Raw genomic sequence first — 22,949 nt, forward strand, 5'->3', positions numbered from 1 at the left:
TCCAGGGGAGTTGGATTGTAACTCCTACCATAGAATCCCCAAGCAGAGTGGTCAAAGGCTAGAGAGAATTAGACTGCTTCCTTTTTGGTATCAGTGGATGCTTAAGAACTCTTTCCTTTCATGTTAGTCTCTTCTGGGCCTTTGGCCATTTGAAGAATTTGGAAACATAGGAGTGAAAGAGAGACAGGGGTTGCTAATCTTTTTGCCAACTCTGGCAGGTTGATTAGCAGACATTAGCAGTAAACTAGTTAGATTTTATTTATTTATTTATTTATTTATTTATTTTATCATATTTGTATACCGCCCTACTCCCGGAGGACTCAGGGTGGTGAACAGCCAAGATAAAAATACAAAAAACATACAAAAGTTAAAAGCTATTAAAAATAGATTAAATAATTTGAGCTCAAGAAACAAATTTAAAACATCCAATTTATATAAAACATTTAAAACCCAATTTAAAAGGGAGAGTTAGGCCAGACCAGCCTGTTGGAATAAAAACGTTTTTAGGACGCGGCGGAAGATGCGTAAGTCTTGGATCCTCCGTATCTCCGGGGGGAGCTCGTTCCAGATGGCAGGTGCCCCCACAGAAAAGGCTCTCCCCCTGGGGGCCGCCAGTCAACATTGTTTGGCTGATGGCACCCTGAGGAGCCCCTCTCTGTGGGAGCGAACTGGTCGGTGAGAGGCTACTGGTGGCAGAAGGCGGTCTCGTAAGTACTCTGGTCCTGAGCCATGGAACGCTCTAAAGGTGGTAACCAGAACCTTGAAGTGCACCCGGAAGACCACTGGTCTTATGCCAGTGGTTTTATGCCAGCTAAATTAACTCTTAATTTATTTTAAACCTGAAATTCACATAAAATGCTGGATGGGGATTCCTATAAATGTGTGTTAAAATATAATAGTCTTCTAGCTAAATTAAGTTAAATGATATTATTGATTTTTATTTCATCTATTTTTAGAAACATTTTAAGTGGCCCAGCCCCTTAATCAGGGTAACACCCCCCCCCATGGTGTACTGTATCTGCTATCAAAATCTTCCATCAATTAGCTTCCCTGTTTGAACCTCAACTATTCATATGTTTCATTCATCTTTCATGACTGGGCTTCAGTCTGAAGATCAGAAGTTTAGATAAGTTGATAAGTTTCTGTTAACTGTTTGATTTGGATTGATCTTTCATGACCATTGTTGTTTTTAAAAAGTGCCTATTAATATGGAGTTTTAAAAGTGTTTTAACATGTTGTAAACTTGTCCTGAGTTGCATTTTTGAAATGAGTGGCCACAAAAATAGAAAAAAATAATAAATGAATGAATGAATAATAAAGTGGGTGGGATTTGTCTTCTTTTGCAATAGCTTATGGATGATGGATTGTCAGAAAAAGGGAAGAAGGAATATGCTTTTTTTGGTCTCTTTCATAGTATCTTATACAAAAGTATCCTTCATAAGCACTATCCATAGCAACTTCCGATTTCTCAATTGTCTAAATCTCTCTCCCTGTCTCTTTCTCCTCCTTTTACAGTCCACTAGAGTAGCACAATCTAGGAAAATAAAGCTTAATGTACTATCCACCATAGAAAAGGTTAATAAAATCACAAGGGATTTTCTGACAAGTTTTCTAAAGAAGACTGAATTCTGCCCTGAGAAAATAAAACTGACCTCAGGGTAATGAGTCATGCCCTTTTTTGAAAAGGTCTCCTGCTGGAGAAACTGAATTGGTGCAAATACTAACATCACAGGCTGTTGCTTCTTCTTCTCAGCCATCAATTACAATTCAAAATCCACATGGAATTTATTCAGATAAATAAGTAGTGACATGACTTTAATGAAGGAGTCACAGTCAGGAAATTTTACTCCACTTCTTCTTGAGCTGAGGGAATGCAATTTTTACTTTGGGATATTGAGTATGTAGCCAAAAAAGCCCAGTAATGCCATTAAAAAAAATGTCAAATTTTATTACATACAGCAAAAGAGAAATATAATTGAATAGTCCAGCTTCCTAATTCTATTGATTGATAGTGATGGAGATGATGCATTGATGCTTGGAGGTAAATAGCTTTATGTTCTGAGGGATATCCTTTTTTGGACTGCACTCCAGAAAAGGAGGATCAGGACAAAGATTGGATGGAGCAAGGAGAAAATGTTTCTAAACATGCATATTTATATTTCTACTTCATTAATTAAACATAGTTATGAATATTTTCCAAAAAAACAACCTGAAATAGAGGATTGTTGAATGGATATCACAAAGGTGCTTTTTCAAGAGGCAACTGGACCTTACTGGGTGGCATACAACTCAGAATCTTTCCTTTAAGTTAGAGCAATATAAACGTGTAGCTTTCCAAGGAAGGTGGGGGTGCGAATACTACCCTTGAGGAGTCCCTGACAGTTAATTAAATTGACTAGGAAAGATGTAAAAGAGTAATCACTGAGGTTTTTGCAGATATCTGGGTTTTTTTTAAGAAATAAAAAGCAGTGAGACTAACAACGGATGTCTAGATAAATAATTTCTTGCCGTAGGTAACAAGGCTCAGCTGGATAACTCCAGCAGTTTCTTTCAAGTCCAGTAAACAAAGTTGCTAAAACACACTGAGTGCTCCATTTTTGATGTAATGCAATATCTTCAAATAGAATGAAGTACATTCTAAATCTCTCTCTTGTAGTATAATTCATTAAACTGGATTATATATTGGTAGAAGAAGTTGGAAGTTTTTGTAGCAAGAAACACACTTCTTCTAAATTATTTCTTTGGTGTATACCTCTCACTGGCAGCCATAGTTTCCAAATGCATGTCTAGTTTCAAAGCAGTCTGCACAGATGATGAGAGTATGCATATACCATTCTAGATCTCAGGTCTTCAGATTTTCAAGATGAACATATAGGTACAGTATGAAAATCACTTCCAATTGAATATATGTCTTCTACTTCCCCAAGTCTCTTAACCAGGACCCACAGGATTTCTCTTTTTTTTTTTTTATTTATATTGAAGTGCTGGCGATAGCTAGGATAAATAATTATTTAAATTAGTGCTATTGGTAATAATAATTCATTAAATAATTCATTAATCAAGGATTAATGAATATTGTTTTTCACTTTCCATCGAAGGCACTGGTCAGAAATCCATGTTTATTTGTGGATGGAATAAGCAGATTTGATATTCTTCAAGGACAAAAAATAGGTAAGGCATTGAATATTTAAGTAGTAAGAGTATGGGTCTGGAAATATGACTGGTTCCTTGGTTCTACTCTTTCTTCATTAAAGTGTTTCAGTGGATCTTGTGTATGCATAATATGTTCTCCTAATGGTCAAAGCTATTCCTACGAGAAATAGGACATAAAACAATAATGCCATAGAAGAATTTGTGTTGGGAAATTACCAGCCAGGCAAGGAGGAGGGATCAAATAGGGTATTAGCCTTGAGTTGCTGCACAGCTGCAATAGACCTAGGACTGACTCCCTCCCCCCCCCTTCTGATTCCATGGAACTTTATCTGTTTGTTTGCAAGGGAGGGCGAACTGTCTGAGTAGATTCTTGTACTATAGGTAGAATACAATAAAGTAGCCAACTTGAACCTTTCACATGTTGATCTGATTGCTTACAACTGGCAATTCATGGCTTCCAGCAATTCGTATAAAGAGGTATAATATCTTTGATAATGGACGTAGGATGTAACCATGATGAATAGAAGACATTGATAATCTTCTCTATTAATTTGTATAATCCAGACTGAGAGTCACATGCCATATATTATCACAGCATATTCAATCATTTCACTTTGCATTGTAGAAAGTGCTCCTTCACCTACCCCTAACCCCTTCTTTAGGTTCATGACAAAACCTGCATTCTACCATTTTGAGATAAGGGGGAAAATCTCTATCCGCTGTCTATTTTCTCCATTTTTAAAAATTTATTTTACGGTCCTCTTCTAGCCTATCTTACTTGTGTTTTGATACCTACCCTGTCTTTTGAACAGGACTGTATTGATTATTGCCTGACATGGTGTTAAGTGGAAGAGAACAGAATTTGGTCCAGGAAGCAATCTCACCAAAGTTAAGCTGTCTGAAGCCTACTGATTTCAGAGGGAGATTTAAGCATACATTTAATTTTATGCTCCGAATTTCATCCATCAGCTTTGTAATAAATACAAAACAGCAGAAAACAGGTGCTAGAGTTTGATAAGTGAAAAGAAAAGCTGATGGAGTATTAACTGGTAGCGGAGAAAGCGTAGTTCCAAATAGGAAACTGATGATGTGTGACGGATGTGTTTTGGAAAAAAAGAAAATTAAGGTTTGATTAGGAGAGGTTTAAAGAGAAGAAAGATGGTTTGGCTGATAAAGCAAGACAGTGCAAAGAAGCAAGGCAAATGACAAGTGAAGAAAAAAATGAATAGGATATGGGTGAAAGAAAACGTGTTAAGAACAGGCTTGTGGAGAACTGACAGCAGTGGGTTGGGATAAGGGAATAAAGTTACCACAATATAGTAATGAATCTGAGCCATGTGCAGATCTATACATTGGGGAAACAAAACAACCACTTCATAAAAGCCTGGCACAACATAAGAGAACAAACCAGGGGTGAAATGCTACCGGTTCAGACTGGTTTGGCCGAACCGGTAGCGATGGCGGGTGGTTCAGAGAACCGGTAGCGACGGCAGTGTGAGGCTCCGCCCACCCACCCGGTCGTCGTTACTTCCTGGTTATAACCAGGTAGCAATCTGTTTTTTACCCTCTGCGCCTGCGCAGAAGGTTTTGCACATGCGCAGAGGGTTTGCACGCATGCGTGGCGCATGCACATCTGAACCGGTAGGGAAGGTAAATAGATTTCATCCCTAGAACAAACCCATCAGGACAAGATTCAGCAGTCCATCTGCATTTAAAGGACAAAGGCCACTCTTTTTGAAGAGAGCAAAGTCCACATTTTGGACAGAGGGGACTGCTGGTTTGAAAGAGGGGTCAAAGCCGAAGTGGCACAGGTGGTTAGAGTGCAGCACTGCAGGCTACTTCAGCTGACTGCTAGCTGCAGTTCAGCAGTTCAAAACTCACCAGGCTCAAGGTTGACTCAGCCTTCCATCCTTCCGAGGTGGGTAAAATGAGGGCCCAGATTATTGGGGGCAATAGGCTGACTCTGTAAACCGCTTAGAGAGGGCTGTAAAGCACCAAAAAGCAGTATATAAGTCTAAGTGCTATTGCTATTGCTAAAGGGGCCATCTCAACAGAGGGAGAGGGATACAATATCATCTATCTCCAGTCTACAACACAGTCCTTTCAACAGTTCCAAGAAGGCTCCACATCCATTTGCACTATTCAGGTGACCCTGTCAACACAGATCAAATTGAGAGTATGAAGACCCTTCAAAAGGTGATTTGGTATGCATTGTTTATAGTTCATTGGAGAATATATATGATAAGGATACACCAGACATTTAGTTTTACTTGGGGTGTCTGGTCTCCTAAGACATGAGCCTTTCTCTTCAATCAAGGAAGGAGGACCTGGAGCCCTCAGTAATCTCTAGTTATACAATTAGGTCCTCACATTAGAAAATTAACTGGTATCCTAACATTATTATCTCATATATAATTATATATAATGCATACAGTATATGGCATATTATGCATCTAAATATATTTGATAAAGCTAAATATACAGCACATCTGTTTCAAATTAAAAGCATTTCAAGTGGCAAACAGCAGGCTAAAGCAATAATGCCTTCGACAGAAATGAAGAGCTCATGTACTCAGAGTGATAAATGACACCCTTCCTCCAGTGGACCAAGGATAGAGTAAATGAAAAGCAAACAACAGCAAGGAAAACAAGAAAATTGTCTTCATGAAAGATGACCTGGATATGCAAGGCATATTAGCAGCTGAAGTGGGGGGGGGGGAGAAAAAGTATGTGTGACAAACAAAAACAATGGAAGGAACAATAGCTTGGATCCTGGAAGTAAATCAAATGAGAATTCAAAGAGCCAAACTAGAAAATAAGCAGAATATACCAGAATAGAGAAAATATACTCTCTCCCTCTCTCCCTCTCTCCCTCTCTCCCTCTCTCTCTCCCCCTCCCTCCCTCTCCATGTGTGTGTGTAAATTCTAATTTGTAACATTGAAAATTATACTTTTCCTATCCTCTGAAAACACATATCTAGGAAAAATACTTGAATATACAATCATGTGATAAAATATTTGGGAAAAAATAATTTGAAAGGATTTATTTATTTATTTATTTATTTATTTATTTATTTATTTATTTATTAAATTATATCCCGCCCTTCTCCCCGAAGGGACTCAGGGCGGTGAACAGCCGAGAATTAAAATAACATGCAATATAAAAGTTAAAATAATTAAGAATAAATTAAATTAAACGGCCACCCCAATTTAAAACCCCTAGCAATACAATTAAAAACCCTTAAAACCTATTCAGGCCAGGCCGGCTTGCTGAAATAAAAACGTCTTCAGGGCCTTACGGAAAGTGCGGAGATCTGGAATCAGCCGTATTCCGGGAGGTAGCTCGTTCCAGAGGGCAGGTGCTCCCACAGAGAAGGCCCTCCCCCTGGGGGCCGCCAGCCGACATTGCTTGACCGACGGCACCCTGAGGAGGCCCTCTCTGTGAGAGCGTATTGGCCGGTGGGAGGTTATCGGTAGCAGCAGGCAGTCTTGTAAATACCCTGGCCCTAAGCCATGGAGCGCTTTAAAGGTGAGAACCAACACCTTGAAGCGCACCCGGAAGACCACCGGGAGCCAGTGCAGCTCGCGCAGGAGAGGTGTTATATGGGAGCGCCATGTCACTCCCATAATCACCCGCGCGGCCCCATTCTGGACCAGTTGGAGCCTCCGGGTGCTCCTCAAGGGGAGCCCCATTAGAGAGCATTAGCGTAGTCCAGGCGAGAAGTGACGAGAGCATGAGTGACTGTGCATAAGGAATCCCGACTCAGAAAGGGGCGCAACTAGCATATCAGGCGAACCTGATAAAAAGCCCCCCTGGCCACAGCCATCATATGCTCTTCTAAAGACAGCCGTGTGTCCAGGTGGACGCCCAAGTTGCGAGCCCCCTCTGTGGGGGTCAATGATTCGCCCCCAATAGCCAGTGATGGCATCAGCTGGCTATATCGGGATGCCGGCATCCACAGCCACTCGGTCTTGGAAGGGTTGAGTCGAAGCCTGTTCCTCCCCATCCAGACCCGCACAGCCTCCAGACACTGGGACATCACTTCAAGGGCATCGTTGGGGTGGTTTGGGGTGGAGATGTACAGCTGAGTGTAATCAGCGTACAGATGGCATCGCACCTGAAATCCATGGATGATCTCACCCAGCGGCTTCACATAAATGTTGAACAGGAGTGGCGAGAGGACTAACCCTTGTGGCACCCCACAAACAAGGCGCCTCAAGGTCGACCTCTGCCCCCCTGCCAACACAGACTGCGACCGATCGGAGAGATAGGAGGAGAACCACTGCAACATGGTGCCTCCCACCCCCAACCCCTCCAGCCGGTGCAGCATAATACCATGGTCGATGGTATCAAAAGCCGCTGAGAGATCTAATAGGACCAGAACAGAGGAGCAACCCCTGTCCCGAGCCCTCCAGAGATCATCAAACAACGCGACTAATGCCGTTTCCGTGCTGTACCCAGGCCTGAAGCCGGACTGGCACGGGTCTAGATAGACGGTTTCATCCAGGTACTGCGGGAGCTGTTGTGCAACCACACTCTCAACAACCTTTGCAATAAAGCGAAGGTTGGAGACAGGACGGTAGTTAGCCATAACAGCCGGATCCAGAGAAGGCTTCTTAAGGAGGGGCCTCACCACCGCCTCTTTCAAAGCAGGTGGCAGGAAACCCTCCCCTAAAGAAGCATTTATAATCCTCTGGAGCCAGCCTCGTGTAACCTCCCCAGTAGCCAATACCAGCCAGGAGGAACATGGGTCCAGTAAACATGTGGTTGTGTTTAACCTCCCCAGAATCCTGTCCACATCCTCAGGAGTCACAGGATCAAACTCGTCCTAGATAACATTCTCAAGACCCGCTTCAGCCACCCTGCCGGAATCTACCCAGTCAGAGTCCAAGCCTTCCCGAATCTGAGTGATTTTATCGTGCAGATACTGTGCAAAATCCTCAGCCTGCCCTTGCAAGGGGTCCTCCCACGCTCCCTGATGGAGGAGGGAGCGGGTCACTCTAAACAAGGCGGCTGGGCGGTTATCTGCCGATGCAATAAGAGCGGAGAAGTAATCACACTTTGTCGCTTTTATCGCCACTAAATAGGTCTTAATATGAGACCTAATTAGTGTTCGGTCTGGCCCTCCAACCACTCTCTAGGCGTCTTTTCCGGCGTTTCATCCCCCTCAGCTCCTTGGTGAACCAGGGAGCTGGGCAGGTGTGACGCCGGACCAGAGGCCGCAAAGGCACGACACGATCCAAAGCCCCGGCGGCCGTCCTATCCCAGGCGGCCACCAGATCTTCAGTCAAGTCGTGAACCAAAGCCTCAGAAAATGGCCCAAGCTCCCTCTGGAATCTCTCCGGATCCATCAGGCGCCTGGGGCGGAACCACCTAATCGGTTCCACCTCCCTGCGGTGGGGTGCAGCGATTAGAAAGTCCAGCCTCAAGAGAGAATGGTCCAACAATGACAGAGGCTCAATAGCTATATCCCCCATAACCTGGCCATTCAACCACTGACCAGAGACAAAAACTAAGTCCAGAGTGTGTCCTCCCATGTGAGTAGGGCCATGAATTAGTTGTGTCAGGTCCAAGGCCGTCATGGAAGCCATGAACTCCCGGGCCACCTCAGACACCTCACCGGCCGACGGCAGGCTGAAATCCCCCATGACCACCAGTCTGGGGGTATCAACCGCCACTCCGGCAATAACGTTGAGAAGCTCGGGCAGGGCTGCTGTCACGTGGCAGGGAGCCAGGTACGTGATCAGCAGGCCCATCTGCATCCCATGGTCCCACTTCACCAGGAGAGACTCACATCCAGCTATCTGTGGTACAGTGGTCTCCCTCGGATCAAGATTTTCCTTAATGACAACCGCCACCCCCCCCCCCCGCCCTGGGCCCTCGGCTGATGAAATGCTCGGAAACCTGGTGGGCACATTTCTACGAGGGGGACCCCCTCTCTTGGCCCAGCCAGGTCTCTGTAATACCCACCAGGTCCGCTCCCCCCTCCTGAATTAACTCGCAAATGAGGGAGGCCTTATTAACCACGGACGTGGTGTTGCAAAGCATCAGCCTAAGGCCTGGGCTCTGAAGCTCTGGACAACCCCGGAAACGAGATGAGCCTTGGGGGCTGAGGCATGCCACCACTTGAAGACAGTGGGTGCGTGCCCCCCTAACATGATATGGTCCCCTGCTCCCGCCGTATCTGCCCCTCCCAACCATGGTCCTGATGGAACCAGGGTCAATGGATTGACTCAGATATGACATTCATCAGACAAGATAATGCACTTACTCTAAATGGTAACCAGTGAAATATTCCACAACAATTTATAGATGTTCAATCAAGAATACAGGGATATCAGTTAAAAACTTAAAATGCATCCATTTACAAAATAATTGCAGAGCAACCAAGAATTGTTTTTCAGTAAGAATAAAAGGAATAACTTCAATAAATAAATTCAAGGGCCTACAGAATAACTGGGGTTGAGTTTATGGTCTCACCACACCAACACCTCCAAACCAGAGAGAAACTTTTTGGGAAAATCCCATTCAGTAAATAATACCTAATTGTTAGAATTGGGCAAATATAAGGCAATTTTTTATGAGCCATAGAAAAGAACCATATCACACTGGAGAGCACATGCTTTGTAAGGAGAGAATGAATGACTCTCTTTCTGATTTCCCAGACATGTTGGAAAAATCAATATTCTACAAACCTGAAGACCCATGACCTATCAGGTTTGATAGGCCATGGGTCTAATAGCCAGGTTCTTGTGAATTTTAGAGAGGAAGTTGAGTATTAGAACTTTTGTAATTTATCATTCCTTTCTTTAAGGTGACTGTTGGGTTTTAGCAGCTCTGGGTGCTTTGACCCAACAACAACAGTTCCTGAAAAATGTGATTCCTAAAGACCAAGGATTTGATCACACTTATGCAGGGATCTTTCATTTTCAGGTATGTAATGCAAAATGTTGCAGTATCTTTTTCAACTTTTCTAAAACCTAGAGCTTGGAAGCCAACACATATTTCTTGTTAGAATTATTAAGGATCAAAAGATCTTTAAATGCAAGTATAACAACAAAATAAGCACAATTATCAGTATATTAATTAAGATGTGTAAAAAGATTCATATAGAAAAATGTTAAGTTGTATTGTTGTTGTTGTTGTTTTTGTTTTGTTGTTGTTGTTGTTGTTGTTGTTGTTGTTGTTGTTGTTATTATTATTATTATTATTATTATTATTATTATTATTATTATTATTAATTTATTTTGTATACCACCCTTCTCCCGAAGGACTCGGGGTGGTGAACAGCCAGCAGATAAAATACAGAAAATACAAAAATTAAAACAATATTAAAAACCAATTAAATTAATTTGGCCCACAGTTAAAACACCCCCATATTAAAAGAACCCATAATTTAGCAATTTAAAATTAAAACAATTTAAAAAATATGGTCAGGTCAGCCCAGCTTGATGAAACAAAAACGCCTTTAAGGCATGGCGGAAAGTGCGCAGATCCGGGATCCGCCTTATCTCCGGGGGCAGCTTGTTCCAGAGGGTCGGTGCCCCCACAGAGAAGGCTCTCCCCCTGGGGGCCGCCAGCTGACATTGTTTGGCCAATAGAACCCTCAGGAGCCCCTCTCTGTGGGAGCGTACTGGTCGGTGGGAGGCTACTGGCGGCAGAAGGCGGTCTCGTAAATACCTGGGCCCTAAGCCATGGAGGGCTCTAAAGGTGGTAACCAATACCTTGAAGCACACCCGGAAGACCACTGGGAGCCAGTGCAGCTTGCGCAGGAGAGGTGTTACATGGGAGCGTCGAGTCGCCCCCATCACCACCCACGTGGCTGCATTCTGGACCAGAGTATTGTTGTTGTTGTTAGTTGCGAAGTCGTGTCTGACCCATCGCAACCTCACGGACAATGTTCCTCCAGGCTTTCCTGTCCTCTACCATCCTCTGGAGTCCATTTAAACTCACACCTACTGCTTCAGTGACTCCATCCAGCCACCTCATTCTCTGTCGTCCCCTTCTTCTTTTGCCCTCAATCTTTCCCAGCATTAGGCTCTTCTCCAGTGAGTCCTTCCTTCTCATTAGGTGGCCAGAGTATTAAGTTAAGTTGTATACTTATATCAAATGAAGGTTTTTTTCAGAATAGCTGAAGTATTCACTACAATTGTTTTTAGCCACTGTAGTGTATAAATACTATTCAGCATGCAATAGAATAAGTCATGTCAGATTCTCTACGATAATCAATTCCACATATTATATTTAGTTCTGAATATTATATATGGCTTGCTTTGTAATGCTGATTCCAATATAGATACAAAATACTCTGCTAGGAAGTGTTTCCTGGCCGGCACTTCGTTGGAAGCAACCTATTTTTATTAAGAAGCAGAATCTATAAATGCTATTTGAAGCCATTTTTTACTGCCCCCTTATCAGCAGCTCAATACACCTGGATCTATATTTCTTCCTGCAACATCAAATTGAAGCAAAGAAAAGCAACTCCTGACCTTACTCCTCTGAATCAAAAGATCTTGACTGTAATATTTTAATATTATCTCTTCAAAGTTGCAGGTAACACAATGTAACTTGCTAATTAGTTTTTGTGCAACTTTGTGAAGAATGCTCTTTTTCTTCTTCTTTTTTTTTAAAAAGAGAGATCTACTTACCTATCTACCTTTGTTATATGCATCCCCGGGATACTATTTTCTTTCAGGGTAAGTAATGTTATACTGAGTGCACAGAAGATACAAGAAACACTAAACCAAAGGAATTAAAAAACATGCGATAAGACAAAAGAAGAAAAATATAACAGCTAAAACTATGCCAACCCTATTTATTATACCTTGATACTTTTTTATCCTTTTAAACCATCCTTGCTTCCACTGTTTCCATACACCATTTATATTTTGCCTTTTATTTTCTAAGCGTCTCACAATTCTCTTTTTCAGTAACTCATCAGTTCTTTCCCATCCATAACTTTCTAAGTATTCCTCTTCTCCCAATCCATTCACTCTTCATATATTTGTTTTGCAATTCACTCCTCATTCATTCTCTCTGTATGCCTCTCCAATGCATCTTAACACATTTCTTACATAGTGATAAGTGACTGTATTGTCCACATTCATTTAGCACCCATTCATTCTTGAACCCATCTCGTCTTCTTTTACCACACACTACTTACAGTAAGTACTCCATTCCCACTGCATTCAACTTCATAATTCAAAACAAATTATGGTTTTTTTCTATCTACTTAAACTTGCACTCTCATATAACAAATTGGGCAGAAGCACACCATTACATGTATTTTCTCTTCTTTCAACAGCAACAACAAAAAGTGTTCCTTGCTATCTCAGCACACAACTATATTACTTTTCTACCAGCATTTGTATTCTTAAAAAGTTCTCCACCATTTCCTAATCTTTATTAAACATTGTATTCCAGTGTATAAAATCTACTTTCACTAGTCTTTACCATTTATGTATAACTTGCAGCAATTTGCTCCATTTCCCCATCAAAGGCAGCTACTTTGTATTTCGATAAACTAATTTTCAGACCATTATGCAAGCTAAAGTTTGTTACAGATAATTTGTATTCTCAATCAACAACACACATCATCTGCACACAAAAGTACACATGCAGTCACATCCTCAACTTAAACTCTTCTAATATCATCACAAGCCTTCCCCATACATCGATTCATAAATACATCCCACTTCCTTGACTTACACCTTATTCAATGTCGAGCCATGCAATAAACATTATTTGCTTTCATGCATAGTGCTTTTAATTCCATATTCACATAAAACCTTTAGGACTATTTTTACTTGATTATTACTTATTAAATGACAGTATGGCAAAAGCATCCCCTTCATGTTGCTTTATGACCTTCCAAAGATGTGACTTTTCAAGGGCTTCATTCTGTTCTCCCTTGGATCTTTCAAAGCCCCCCATCTAAGCAACCATTCAATGCTGAAGTTGATCCCTAATACTTCAGTTTATGTCTTTGTTTTACAGCTATGGAGATTTGTCCCATAGAGCTAGCAAAGTCATGACACACTCCATTAGGCTGCTAATGATGGCAGAAATGGATTCTTTGGTTTGTTCGTAGTGAAGATTTCCTTTACTCCTTTCTTGAAACAATTCATCAGCTGTACTTGATAGATGAACACCTGTGCCCTCCAGCTGCTTAAGTGGCCAGCAGAATCCCTTTCATTCATAGGTAAAATAATAGCTTTTAACTATTGAATTTCATTGTCGACTGTCAAGTATTTGCAAGCCATTGGCACATGTGCCATATAGACACCAGTGGAGGCAGAGAGTGTCTCCACCTCTATGTGGAAAGGAGGGGCTTACCCTGAGTATAAAACCCCCTCCAACCTTTTCCACCTCTGTCTGTCTCTGTCTCTGTCTCTGTCCCTGTCTCTGTCTCTGTCTCTGTCCCTGTCTCTGTCTCTGTCTCTGTCTCTGTCTCTGTCTCTGTGTCTCTGTCTCTCTGTCTCTGTCTGTCTGTCTGTCTCTCTCTCTCTCTCTCTCTCTCTCCCTCCCTCCCTCCCTCTCCTTCTCTCTCTCTCTCTCTCTCTCTCTCTCTCTTCATGAGTTTGTTCCTCATGAGACTTGATCTCTGATCAGGGTAGTCACACACACTGTGTGCCCCCTATCCTATAATGAATACTGAGACAGCCTTTTGTACATAGTTAATATGCTTTATTATACGAATAAATATATTTAAGACATTTGTTCACCTCTGAACTCTTCTATGCTCCTGAGTTTTTTCTACAATCCCAATTCCACATCGACAAAGTCCACTTTATGATTTGGCAAAAAGAACCAAGCAATTCATGCTTAATCAATAGTTGTTGAAAATATAATGCTTGTGGAGAATGAAGGTTTTTTGTTTTTTTTAAAAAATGCAATTAATTTCACACACTATCTTTGTTAGCTAGGCTGTTTGAAAAAGCAGTTTATCTCTTAGACTGTTTTAATCAATGAGTCACACAATAATTCTACAATAAATACCCATACACATCATTCTACTATACAATATCCCTCCATTTTTATATTTAAATAAGTGATTTACTGCTTTCTGAAAGGAAGTTGTTTGAGAAGGGGTGTAGGCCCTTCTGACAAGACCATCCTTAGATGCAGGAGTTTTAGTTAACTGTCCTCCAGTATTCAATCTCTCTATTTTATAATACATAAAATGCCTACTTTGTGAGATTATGGTATAATCTCATATAATTATAGTTTAATTGAAATTGAAAAATTGATTATTGAAAAATTATATAGATGGATCATAAAAATAAAAACTTTCACTCTGTAAAAAGAAGAAAAGGTTCTTTTTTGTTGTTAATGATGATTTAGAGAAAAGACAAAGTTAGTTCAAAGTTGGGTTTTTTGTGTGTATGTGAAGAAAAGTGAAGATAATACTTTAACTAGAGTAGCGTTATAGAGTCTGGGTCATCCAGTGAAACAATTTTATTTGATTCAAGATAGATTGAAACACCCCAATTCATTGGTCACAGTGTAATTACCTTATAGAATTGGCTGTCATAAATGTGGAGTTAAGTATAGGAACTTTAAAATGGGATTAGACGGATTCAGTTATGATCATAACTATAGATTCAGATGCAATATATCTTTGAATATTTCTTGCTGGAGGATGTAAAAACAGAATCAATTTAGGATTTTATGTTGTCATTGATAGTGTCCTTAAAACATCTGGATGTTTGTTGTTAAAAACAGGACTACAATTTGTAGTCTAATACTGCAAGTCTCATTATAATACTTTATTAATCTATGAAATTATTCAGGGCCAAGGCTAGTATTTCCTACCTGGCTGTGGGAAATTGTTAAAGCCACACTGCTGGTTAAGATGTTAGACTGGGGAAATCCAGATGAAAGCCTTAATTCACTGAAAACATTAATTTTGTTTTGGAAAATTCATTGGTTGTAGATGATCATTATTATTTTCCAGTAATTTGGAAATTAACATGAAGACAATTGCAATGGATGCAGTGTTCTTAGAATTAGAATTAGAATTTTTTATTGGCCAAGTGTGATTGGACACACAAGGAATTTGTCTTGATGCATATGCTCTCAGTATACTTGTACAGTATAACATTAAATGATACAAATTTGAATGGTAATTATTCTCAGAAAACTATGTAATGGTCTGAAGAACTTAATTCCTTATATTCCAGCAATTTCCTTCCAAACCTATTTTACCAATTAGAAGGTAAGAAAAGTAGTTTATATGTTTAATTCCCCATTTGTTTCCAAATTAGACAGATTTAAATGTTATTAATTCAATTGTATAACTAGATATGGATATACATATAAAATTAACTTTGTTTTATTAAGAGACATGTATAAATTTAGAGAAGGGTACTTCTTTTTCTCACTGTCTCTTTATGGTCTTTCTTTCTTTCATTTTGCATATATACTTTTTTTTAAAAAAAATAGCCTCCACTCAATCATGAAACACGCATTTTCTCTGAATCGGGTCTAACTCAAAAGATTCTTATGGATTTATAATGAAAGGACACTTCCCTGAGCACCCCCTTGACTTCCAAAGAATAGGAAAGAACTTTAGTAATAATTATTTTAAAAAATTCATTTTATGATGTGCTATCATAAAAAACCCTGTTTATCTAAAATTACATTTCTTTCTTTTGTTTTGTAGTTCTGGTATTTTGGAAACTGGGTTGATGTGGTGATAGACGACCGACTGCCTTTCATTGAGGGAAGTTACTTATCAGTTCATCCCAGGAGCAACAATGAATTCTGGCCACCTCTGCTTGAGAAAGCTTATGCCAAGTAAATATTTCCAAAAGCTGCTTCTATTTCAAGTTTTGCTTACATGTCTCACTGCTGTAGTCTGCTTAGCCAGGACTGCAGACAGTAATTCCATGATTTGTATGTAACAAACATATTGCCAAGAGATCATTCTTATTCAAAAGATAGATACATATATATGTCTTTGTTCATAGTCATTTACTAGTACAATCACCTACTCAGGTTTCAATGTATAGATATCTTTAACAGATTCTGCATAAAAAATATCATGAGGCCACCAATGGGGGGGGGGAGTTACCTTCCTGTTTCATTTAAAACTCATATGCTTACAGGTAGTCCTTGACTTATGACCACAATTGAGCCCAAAATTTATGTTGCCAAGCGAGACAGTTAAGTGAATTTTGCTCCATTTTATAACTTGCCTTGTCACAATTGTTAAGTGAATCACTGTAGTTGTTCAGTTAGTAACACGGTTATTAAGTGAATTTGGCTTCCCTGTTGACTTTGCTTATCAGAAGGTTGCAAAATTCACCCTATCAAATCTAGCAGAGAAAGTACAATATGTTCTGAATCCTTACTATTGGTTTGTTCCCGGAGTCATGTCTTTTTGGTGGCAGTGCCTGCTCTGTGCAACAGCATCCCCCTGAAAATGGCCCCAGCTCTGTTAGTCTCTCACAGGGTTAGTGAGTTCTGTTATTGTTGATATGATTGATCAATCTTTAAGACCAATCCAAAATCAGATCACTTAGCTATAAAAATAGGAGCCCAATCAATCCCTACTCAAGTTGCCTCTGAAGATGCCAGCCAGGTTGCCAGCGAAACGTGAGGAAAACTGTTGTGTAAACAATGGTGACTAAACCCTGAAGCTGAACACAGTCCAAAGATGTCAGAATTGGAAATACCTATAAAGAATTAAGATAATGTTAGGACATATTTAAAATTGTTATTGAAAATATGATATAGAGATAGAACAAAATAAAAATTGTATGATCAAATGAATGCAAAACTTTTAAAGAAGTAATAACAGTGGAACAATAGGAAAAACTATGGGGGGAAAATCATGAAGTTTATTCCAAGCTACCGTTTGAAGGCAAATTGGAACAAAATCTTATACAGATGGTATATAATGATTGATTACCAAAGTTGAAAAAAATCATTCAACAATAAATATTGGAAATGCTAAAATAAGAAAGGAATATTTTATCATATGTCGTCAGAAGAACTGGAAAAAGTACACCAAAACATTCAGAAAATTCTGAAAATAAAATTAGAATTTAGACCATAGCTATTTTTATTAGGTATGTTCCCCAAAAAACATAAATGGAAAGCATCATAATTTATTAAGATATTGTACATGCCTAATAGCAGCAAGAAGCAATCTGGTACAACACTGAAAAAAAGAAACCTTACCAAGAAACCTTGTAGCATTTGTTCTAATTTTTGTATGCCACGCAGAGTCATTTTTATGAGATGGGCAGCCAAATAAATAGCTAACTAAGGCAATCTATGCAAATTTACAACCATTGCTAGTAACTTTTCTGGCAATCAAGCAAAGCAATAGTGATAGACTTTTCTTATTGTTTCTTTTCATGCATTTTTAATTCCAGCGGCTGGGAAACAACTTTCTATAAATGGATTTTAAACTTCCTTAAATTGCAGTGCAGCCCTGTGCAGATTTATATAGAGTACAATGCAAATCAGTCACAAAGTTGGTGGGGTCATTTTTGGGATCAATACCAAACTTTCATGGGTGAAGGGTTGGACTTTTTTAGTAATTGCATTGGAAACTTCCAGGAAATTGTCAGGATTTAGAACAGACCATGGTGGGAAAGGAACAATCTGGAGGAAGGCAAGAAATGACAATGATATATCTGCATAGTCATCAAAAGTCAAGGTCCACTTACTGAACTTTTATTATCTTCTTTCTGGAAATGTATGCATGTATTTTGATTCCATCTGACACTTGCTTTTTCTAACCACATTTTTCTATAAATCAGCACCAGTGTGTATTTTCTGTTGCTAACTAGTGTGCAGTTTCAACTAGAATCAGTTCAGATCATTTTAAGTGAACACAGCCTTAATCAAATGTCAGTTGAGTTGTCTGTCCCCAAAGGACAATTTAAAAAAAAACAAGACAGGGAAAGCAATTAAAAAGGTTTCAACAATTTTAGTTATTTTAGAAAGTCCCTCCAAACAGGTCATCTAGAGAGGGAGGGAGGGAGGGGGAAGGGGAGGGGGGGGGGAAAGAGAGAGAGAGAGAGAGACTCTAAATTATTTATTTATTTTATTTTATTTTATTTTATTTTATTTTATTTTATTTTATTTTATTTTATTTTATTTTATTTTATTTTATTTTATTTTATTTTATTTTATTTTATTTTATTTTAAATTTATATACCGCACCTTCTCCCGAGGGACTCAGGGCGGTGTACAGCCAGATAAAAACATACAATACAAACATTAAAAAGCAGTTAAAAGGATATATATTAATTTGGCCCCAATTTAAGATAACAAACCAATTAAAAAATTAAAAATATGTTAAAAAATTATGTTAAGCCAGCCCAGCTTGCTGAAAAAAGAAAGTTTTAAGGGCACGGTGGAAGGCACCGAGGTCTTGGATTCTCCTTATCTCTGGGGGCAGTTGATTCCAGAGGGTAGGTGCCCCCACAGAGAAAATTAATTGATGATGTGCTACCGTCAACTTTTAGTGAAACTTCTAGAGAAAAATTTAAGTGTCACTAAAGTGACACTTTGTAAAATGTTACAAAGGCTGGTTCTTTAGGTCTAATGGTGCATCCATTGCTTCTATGGCTCCATTTCTCTTGTTCCTAGTCAACCTCTGCTCTTTCCTCCCAACTATTTCAGCATTAGAGGCTTCTCCAGAAAGCTACGTCTTCACATAATATGCCCAAAATTTTATAATTTGAGCCCGGTCATTTCTGCTTTGAGTGAGACCTCTAGATTGATTTGTTTTATGATACATTTGATGGCTATTCATGGTATTTTTAGGAGTCTTTTTCAGACTTCAAATATGTTAATGCTCTTCTATCCTATTTCTTCAAAGTCTAAAATATTATAAATTGATGTTTAATTTTTTTATTTCTCAAGTTTACAGTTGGAATCATACATTTTTCCAACTATTTATATTTGCTTTTCTCTAGTTGCTAGTTTTTAATACTTTAATATTAAATATGAATATGTTATCTTTTTATTATATTTTTTATGTTCAGAATTATGTACATTTAAAAATATATAATCTTTATTAAAGATTTTGAAAAAGAAAATAAAAACTAATACAAACATTCAAAATAAAGAAGAAAAGATAAAGAAAGCAAACAAAGGCAAAGTTAAAAAATACAAGAAAAGAAACAAGTTAAAGAAGAAATAAAAGGAAAATGCTAGGTTGGGAACATTAGTTTTAAATAAAATAAACCATGGATTTCCATTTTTTTAAAATTCAGGATGAAGCTACGATTGTGTACTTATTTTTATTAAAAGGCATATGTTACTATTGTAATGAACTCTGATTCCTCTTTTTTTTCTTTTGCATTAATAACTACAAGCTCAAAATAAAATAAAATAAAAACTTGAAATACGCTTTTCGGTATTAGGTATGCCGCTATCTGATGAACAATCAATGATGTGAGCTAAATAAAAATGGAGCAAAGAATAAACACTTAGGCTGTGCTTAATTTTATTCTAATTTTCCTGTTTACTTATCTGTGGCAGATCTCCACAGAGAAAATGTTTTTAACTTCAGGTTGTAACCAAGGGTGGTGTTTTATCTTTCAGGATTTGATGCATTATGTAGTTGTTGCATGCAGCATTAAACAATGTATAAAGGCTTATCTGGGGATGGAAATTTGTAAGAAAAGAAAACAACAGGGAAGTTTTTAGAAGTATTTCGAGTTATTTCGAGAGTCTGACAAATATAGACCAAAAGCAAATCTTTCTACAGCTTTTTCTTGTAGAAGACTTTTTCTGAAGCTTGTCTTTATGTATCATCTCAACCCAGCTTCACTTTTGAGTTTTCCCTTCTTCTTGGAAGACTGGGAAAATTTCCAACCTATTGGAGCCCACAATCTTCTGGGCTAGAGGGAGGATTAAATAAGGCTCCTTGTACTCTCCCTTTTAAATTGGGTTTTAAATGTTTTACATAAATTGGATGTCTTAAATTTGTTTTTTGAGTCCAAATTATTTAATCTATTTTTAATAGCTTTTAACTTTTGTATGTTTTTGTATTTTTATTTTGGCTATTCACCGCCCTGAGTCCTCCGGGAGTAGGGCGGTATACAAATATGATAAAATAAAATAAATAAATAATTAACCAATTCAAAAAAATGGAACCATGCACAAATCATAGTTAATGGAGGTTTAACAGAGGCTTTTAAAATTGAGAAAGGAACAAGACAGGGGTGTCCTCTGTCCCCATTATTATTTATTCTGACTTTGGAGGTATTACTGAATAAGATACGTGATTCACAAAAACTGAAGGGTATTGTAATTAGACAACAAGATTATAGATTAAGAGCCTTTGCAGATGATTTGGTTATTACCTTATCTCAACCTACAGAGTCGGCTCCATACATATTGGATATAATTAATCAATATGGGAAGGTATCAGGATTTAAAGTTAATTCACATAAGACAAAGATGATAGTTAAAAATATGACTACACTTGAAAGAGACAAATTAGCAAGATTAACAGATTTTGAAATAGTTAAAAAGGTTAAATATCTAGGGGTATACATAGCAGCTTCAAATACAAAATTATACAAAAATAATTATGAGGTACTTTGGCAGAAGGTACAGAAGGATATGGAAAATTGGAAAAAATTACAGTTGTCTTTATTGGGAAGAATTGCTGCAATTAAAATGAATGTTTTACCTAGATTTTTATTTCTGTTCCAAATGATACCTGTGCTTAAGAAAGATGAAAATCTGAGAGAATGGCAGAAAGGTGTTAATACTTTTATTTGGGCAGGGAAAAAACCCAGAATAAAAATGAAAATTATACAAGATACACGTGAAAGAGGGGGTCTTAAAATGCCTAATTTAAGATTATATTATGAAGCAGCGGTTTTATCACAAATCAGTGATTGGTTTAATTTAACTGAGAGGAGAATTTTGAATTTAGAAGGTTATGATTTGTTATATGGATGGCATGCTTATTTGTTATATGACAAAAAAGTGGATAAAGTATTTAAGGTTCATATATTAAGAAATGCTTTGTTAAGGGTTTGGAAAAAATATCAATATAAGTTAAATTATAAGATACCTTTATGGGCAAATCCTAGACATGCAATAGAAAATATAAGTATAGAACAAAAACAGGAGGTGATTACTTATAAAGAGCTTCTTATTATGGAAAGGGGGGCAATGTATTTGAAATCTTTAGATACACTGAGAGAAGAAGGTATAATTTATACATGGTTTCAGTATGGTCAACTTCAAGCTAGATGGAAGGAAGATCAAAAAACTGGCTTTGTGCAAAATGAGGAGAATTTGGTAAAACAAATTAGAGATCAAAAACAAATGCATATTAAAAGGTTGTATAATGCTTTATTGGAAATAGATTCTGAGACAGAATTGGTTAAAGACTGTATGATTAAATGGGCACAAAATTTTCAAGAGCCAGTAATGATGGAAACTTGGGAAAAGATTTGGATTAGAAATGTGAAGTTTACACAAGCACAAAATTTAAGAGAAAACTTTTATAAAATGTTTTATAGATGGCATTTAGATCCTAAAAAATTATCATGTATGTATTCTAATGTGCAAGCTAAATGTTGGAGATGTGACTGTGATGATGCAACTTATTATCATATATGGTGGACTTGTAGAAAAATCAAAGCATTTTGGATAAAGATTTGGTGGGTGATGCAGAATATTCTTAAAAAGAGACTGAAATTTACTCCACAGTTGTTCTTATTGGGTATAACTACGGACTGTACAGTTGCAGAGACTAAATTGATTTTGAACTTGATAACAGCAGCAAGATTGTTGGTAGCACAATACTGGAAGAAGGACTTTTTGCCTACTATTGGTGAATGGATACTGAAAGTAACTAATTTAGCTGAAATGTCTAAAATTTCAGCATATCTGAAGGATCACACACAAGAAAGGTACATACAGGACTGGAGAAGATGGATTGATTATATACAAAATAAGTATCAGACCAAAAAATATCAAATAGCTTATGAATGATTTTTTTTATTTGTATAAGCGTTATATAAGTGACATTAGAAGTATTATGTTTAAGAAATGGGATTTTATATATGGGGGGTTAAGAATTTTTTTTTTAGGGATGTTAGTTTAATGATTGGTTATGCAATTTAGATTATTGTTAGAGATCAATAGAAATACCTTGTGTTCTGCTCTGGGAAGTCGGGGAGGGGGCGGGGGGGTTGTGGGGGGTGATGGGGGGTTGTGGGGAAAATATGTTTGTTTTTTAAAACTTTTTCAATAAAAAAAAAAAAAAAAAAAAAAAAAATGGAACCATAATATTCTTGTACCATCTGAAACTTTGAGATCATTTTTCATTCAATTTAATAGAAAGTGAGAGGCTACCTTGCAGAGTCTGTCATAGTGTGCTCCACAATAGCTTTAGAAAATATATCCAGCACAAGATGGACTTGCTCTGCCTCTCATTTTCTCTGGGTAACTGTATTGTATGATGACCATAAACATTCTTCAGTTCTCTTAATTGCATATGAGGTATTGAACCTATTCCAGGACATGCCTGGGGCTAGATACCTAGATGTGTATTGATTCATTTATGGGAAGGAAGGAAGGAAGGAAGGAAGGAAGGAAGGAAGGAAGGAAGGAAGGAAGGAAAGAAAGACAGGAAGGAAGGAAGGAAGAAAATGAAGGAAGAAAAAAAGAAAAGGAAAGAAAGGTGATGAATTAGAATCAAGGAAAGGCTTACTGTTTGTGTTGAATTGAGAAATGAAATAAATCTAAAACAATGAACTATTAACAAATATACAGTGTAATACATTTACTGACTTTTAATTGA

At 38.1% G+C, this 22,949-nt stretch overlaps 1 protein-coding gene across 1 annotated transcript in view; it reads left to right on the forward strand.

The window, feature by feature from the left end:
* The window catches only part of LOC139327650 (calpain-13-like), a 91,724-nt gene that overhangs the window by 8,422 nt on the left and 60,353 nt on the right, over nt 1-22,949 (forward strand). Inside the window, exons 4-6 of the mRNA XM_070957539.1 lie at nt 3,099-3,171; nt 9,969-10,087; nt 15,819-15,952. Of these exons, the coding sequence (XP_070813640.1) occupies nt 3,099-3,171; nt 9,969-10,087; nt 15,819-15,952 (326 nt within the window). The remainder of the gene's footprint in view (nt 1-3,098; nt 3,172-9,968; nt 10,088-15,818; nt 15,953-22,949) is intronic.

The sequence above is a fragment of the Pituophis catenifer genome, unplaced genomic scaffold (genome assembly GCF_029215685.1).
Source record: "Pituophis catenifer annectens isolate HBS135680 unplaced genomic scaffold, rPitCat1.0.hap2 SCAF_1, whole genome shotgun sequence".
In the NCBI taxonomy this organism is placed as follows: domain Eukaryota; kingdom Metazoa; phylum Chordata; class Lepidosauria; order Squamata; family Colubridae; genus Pituophis; species Pituophis catenifer.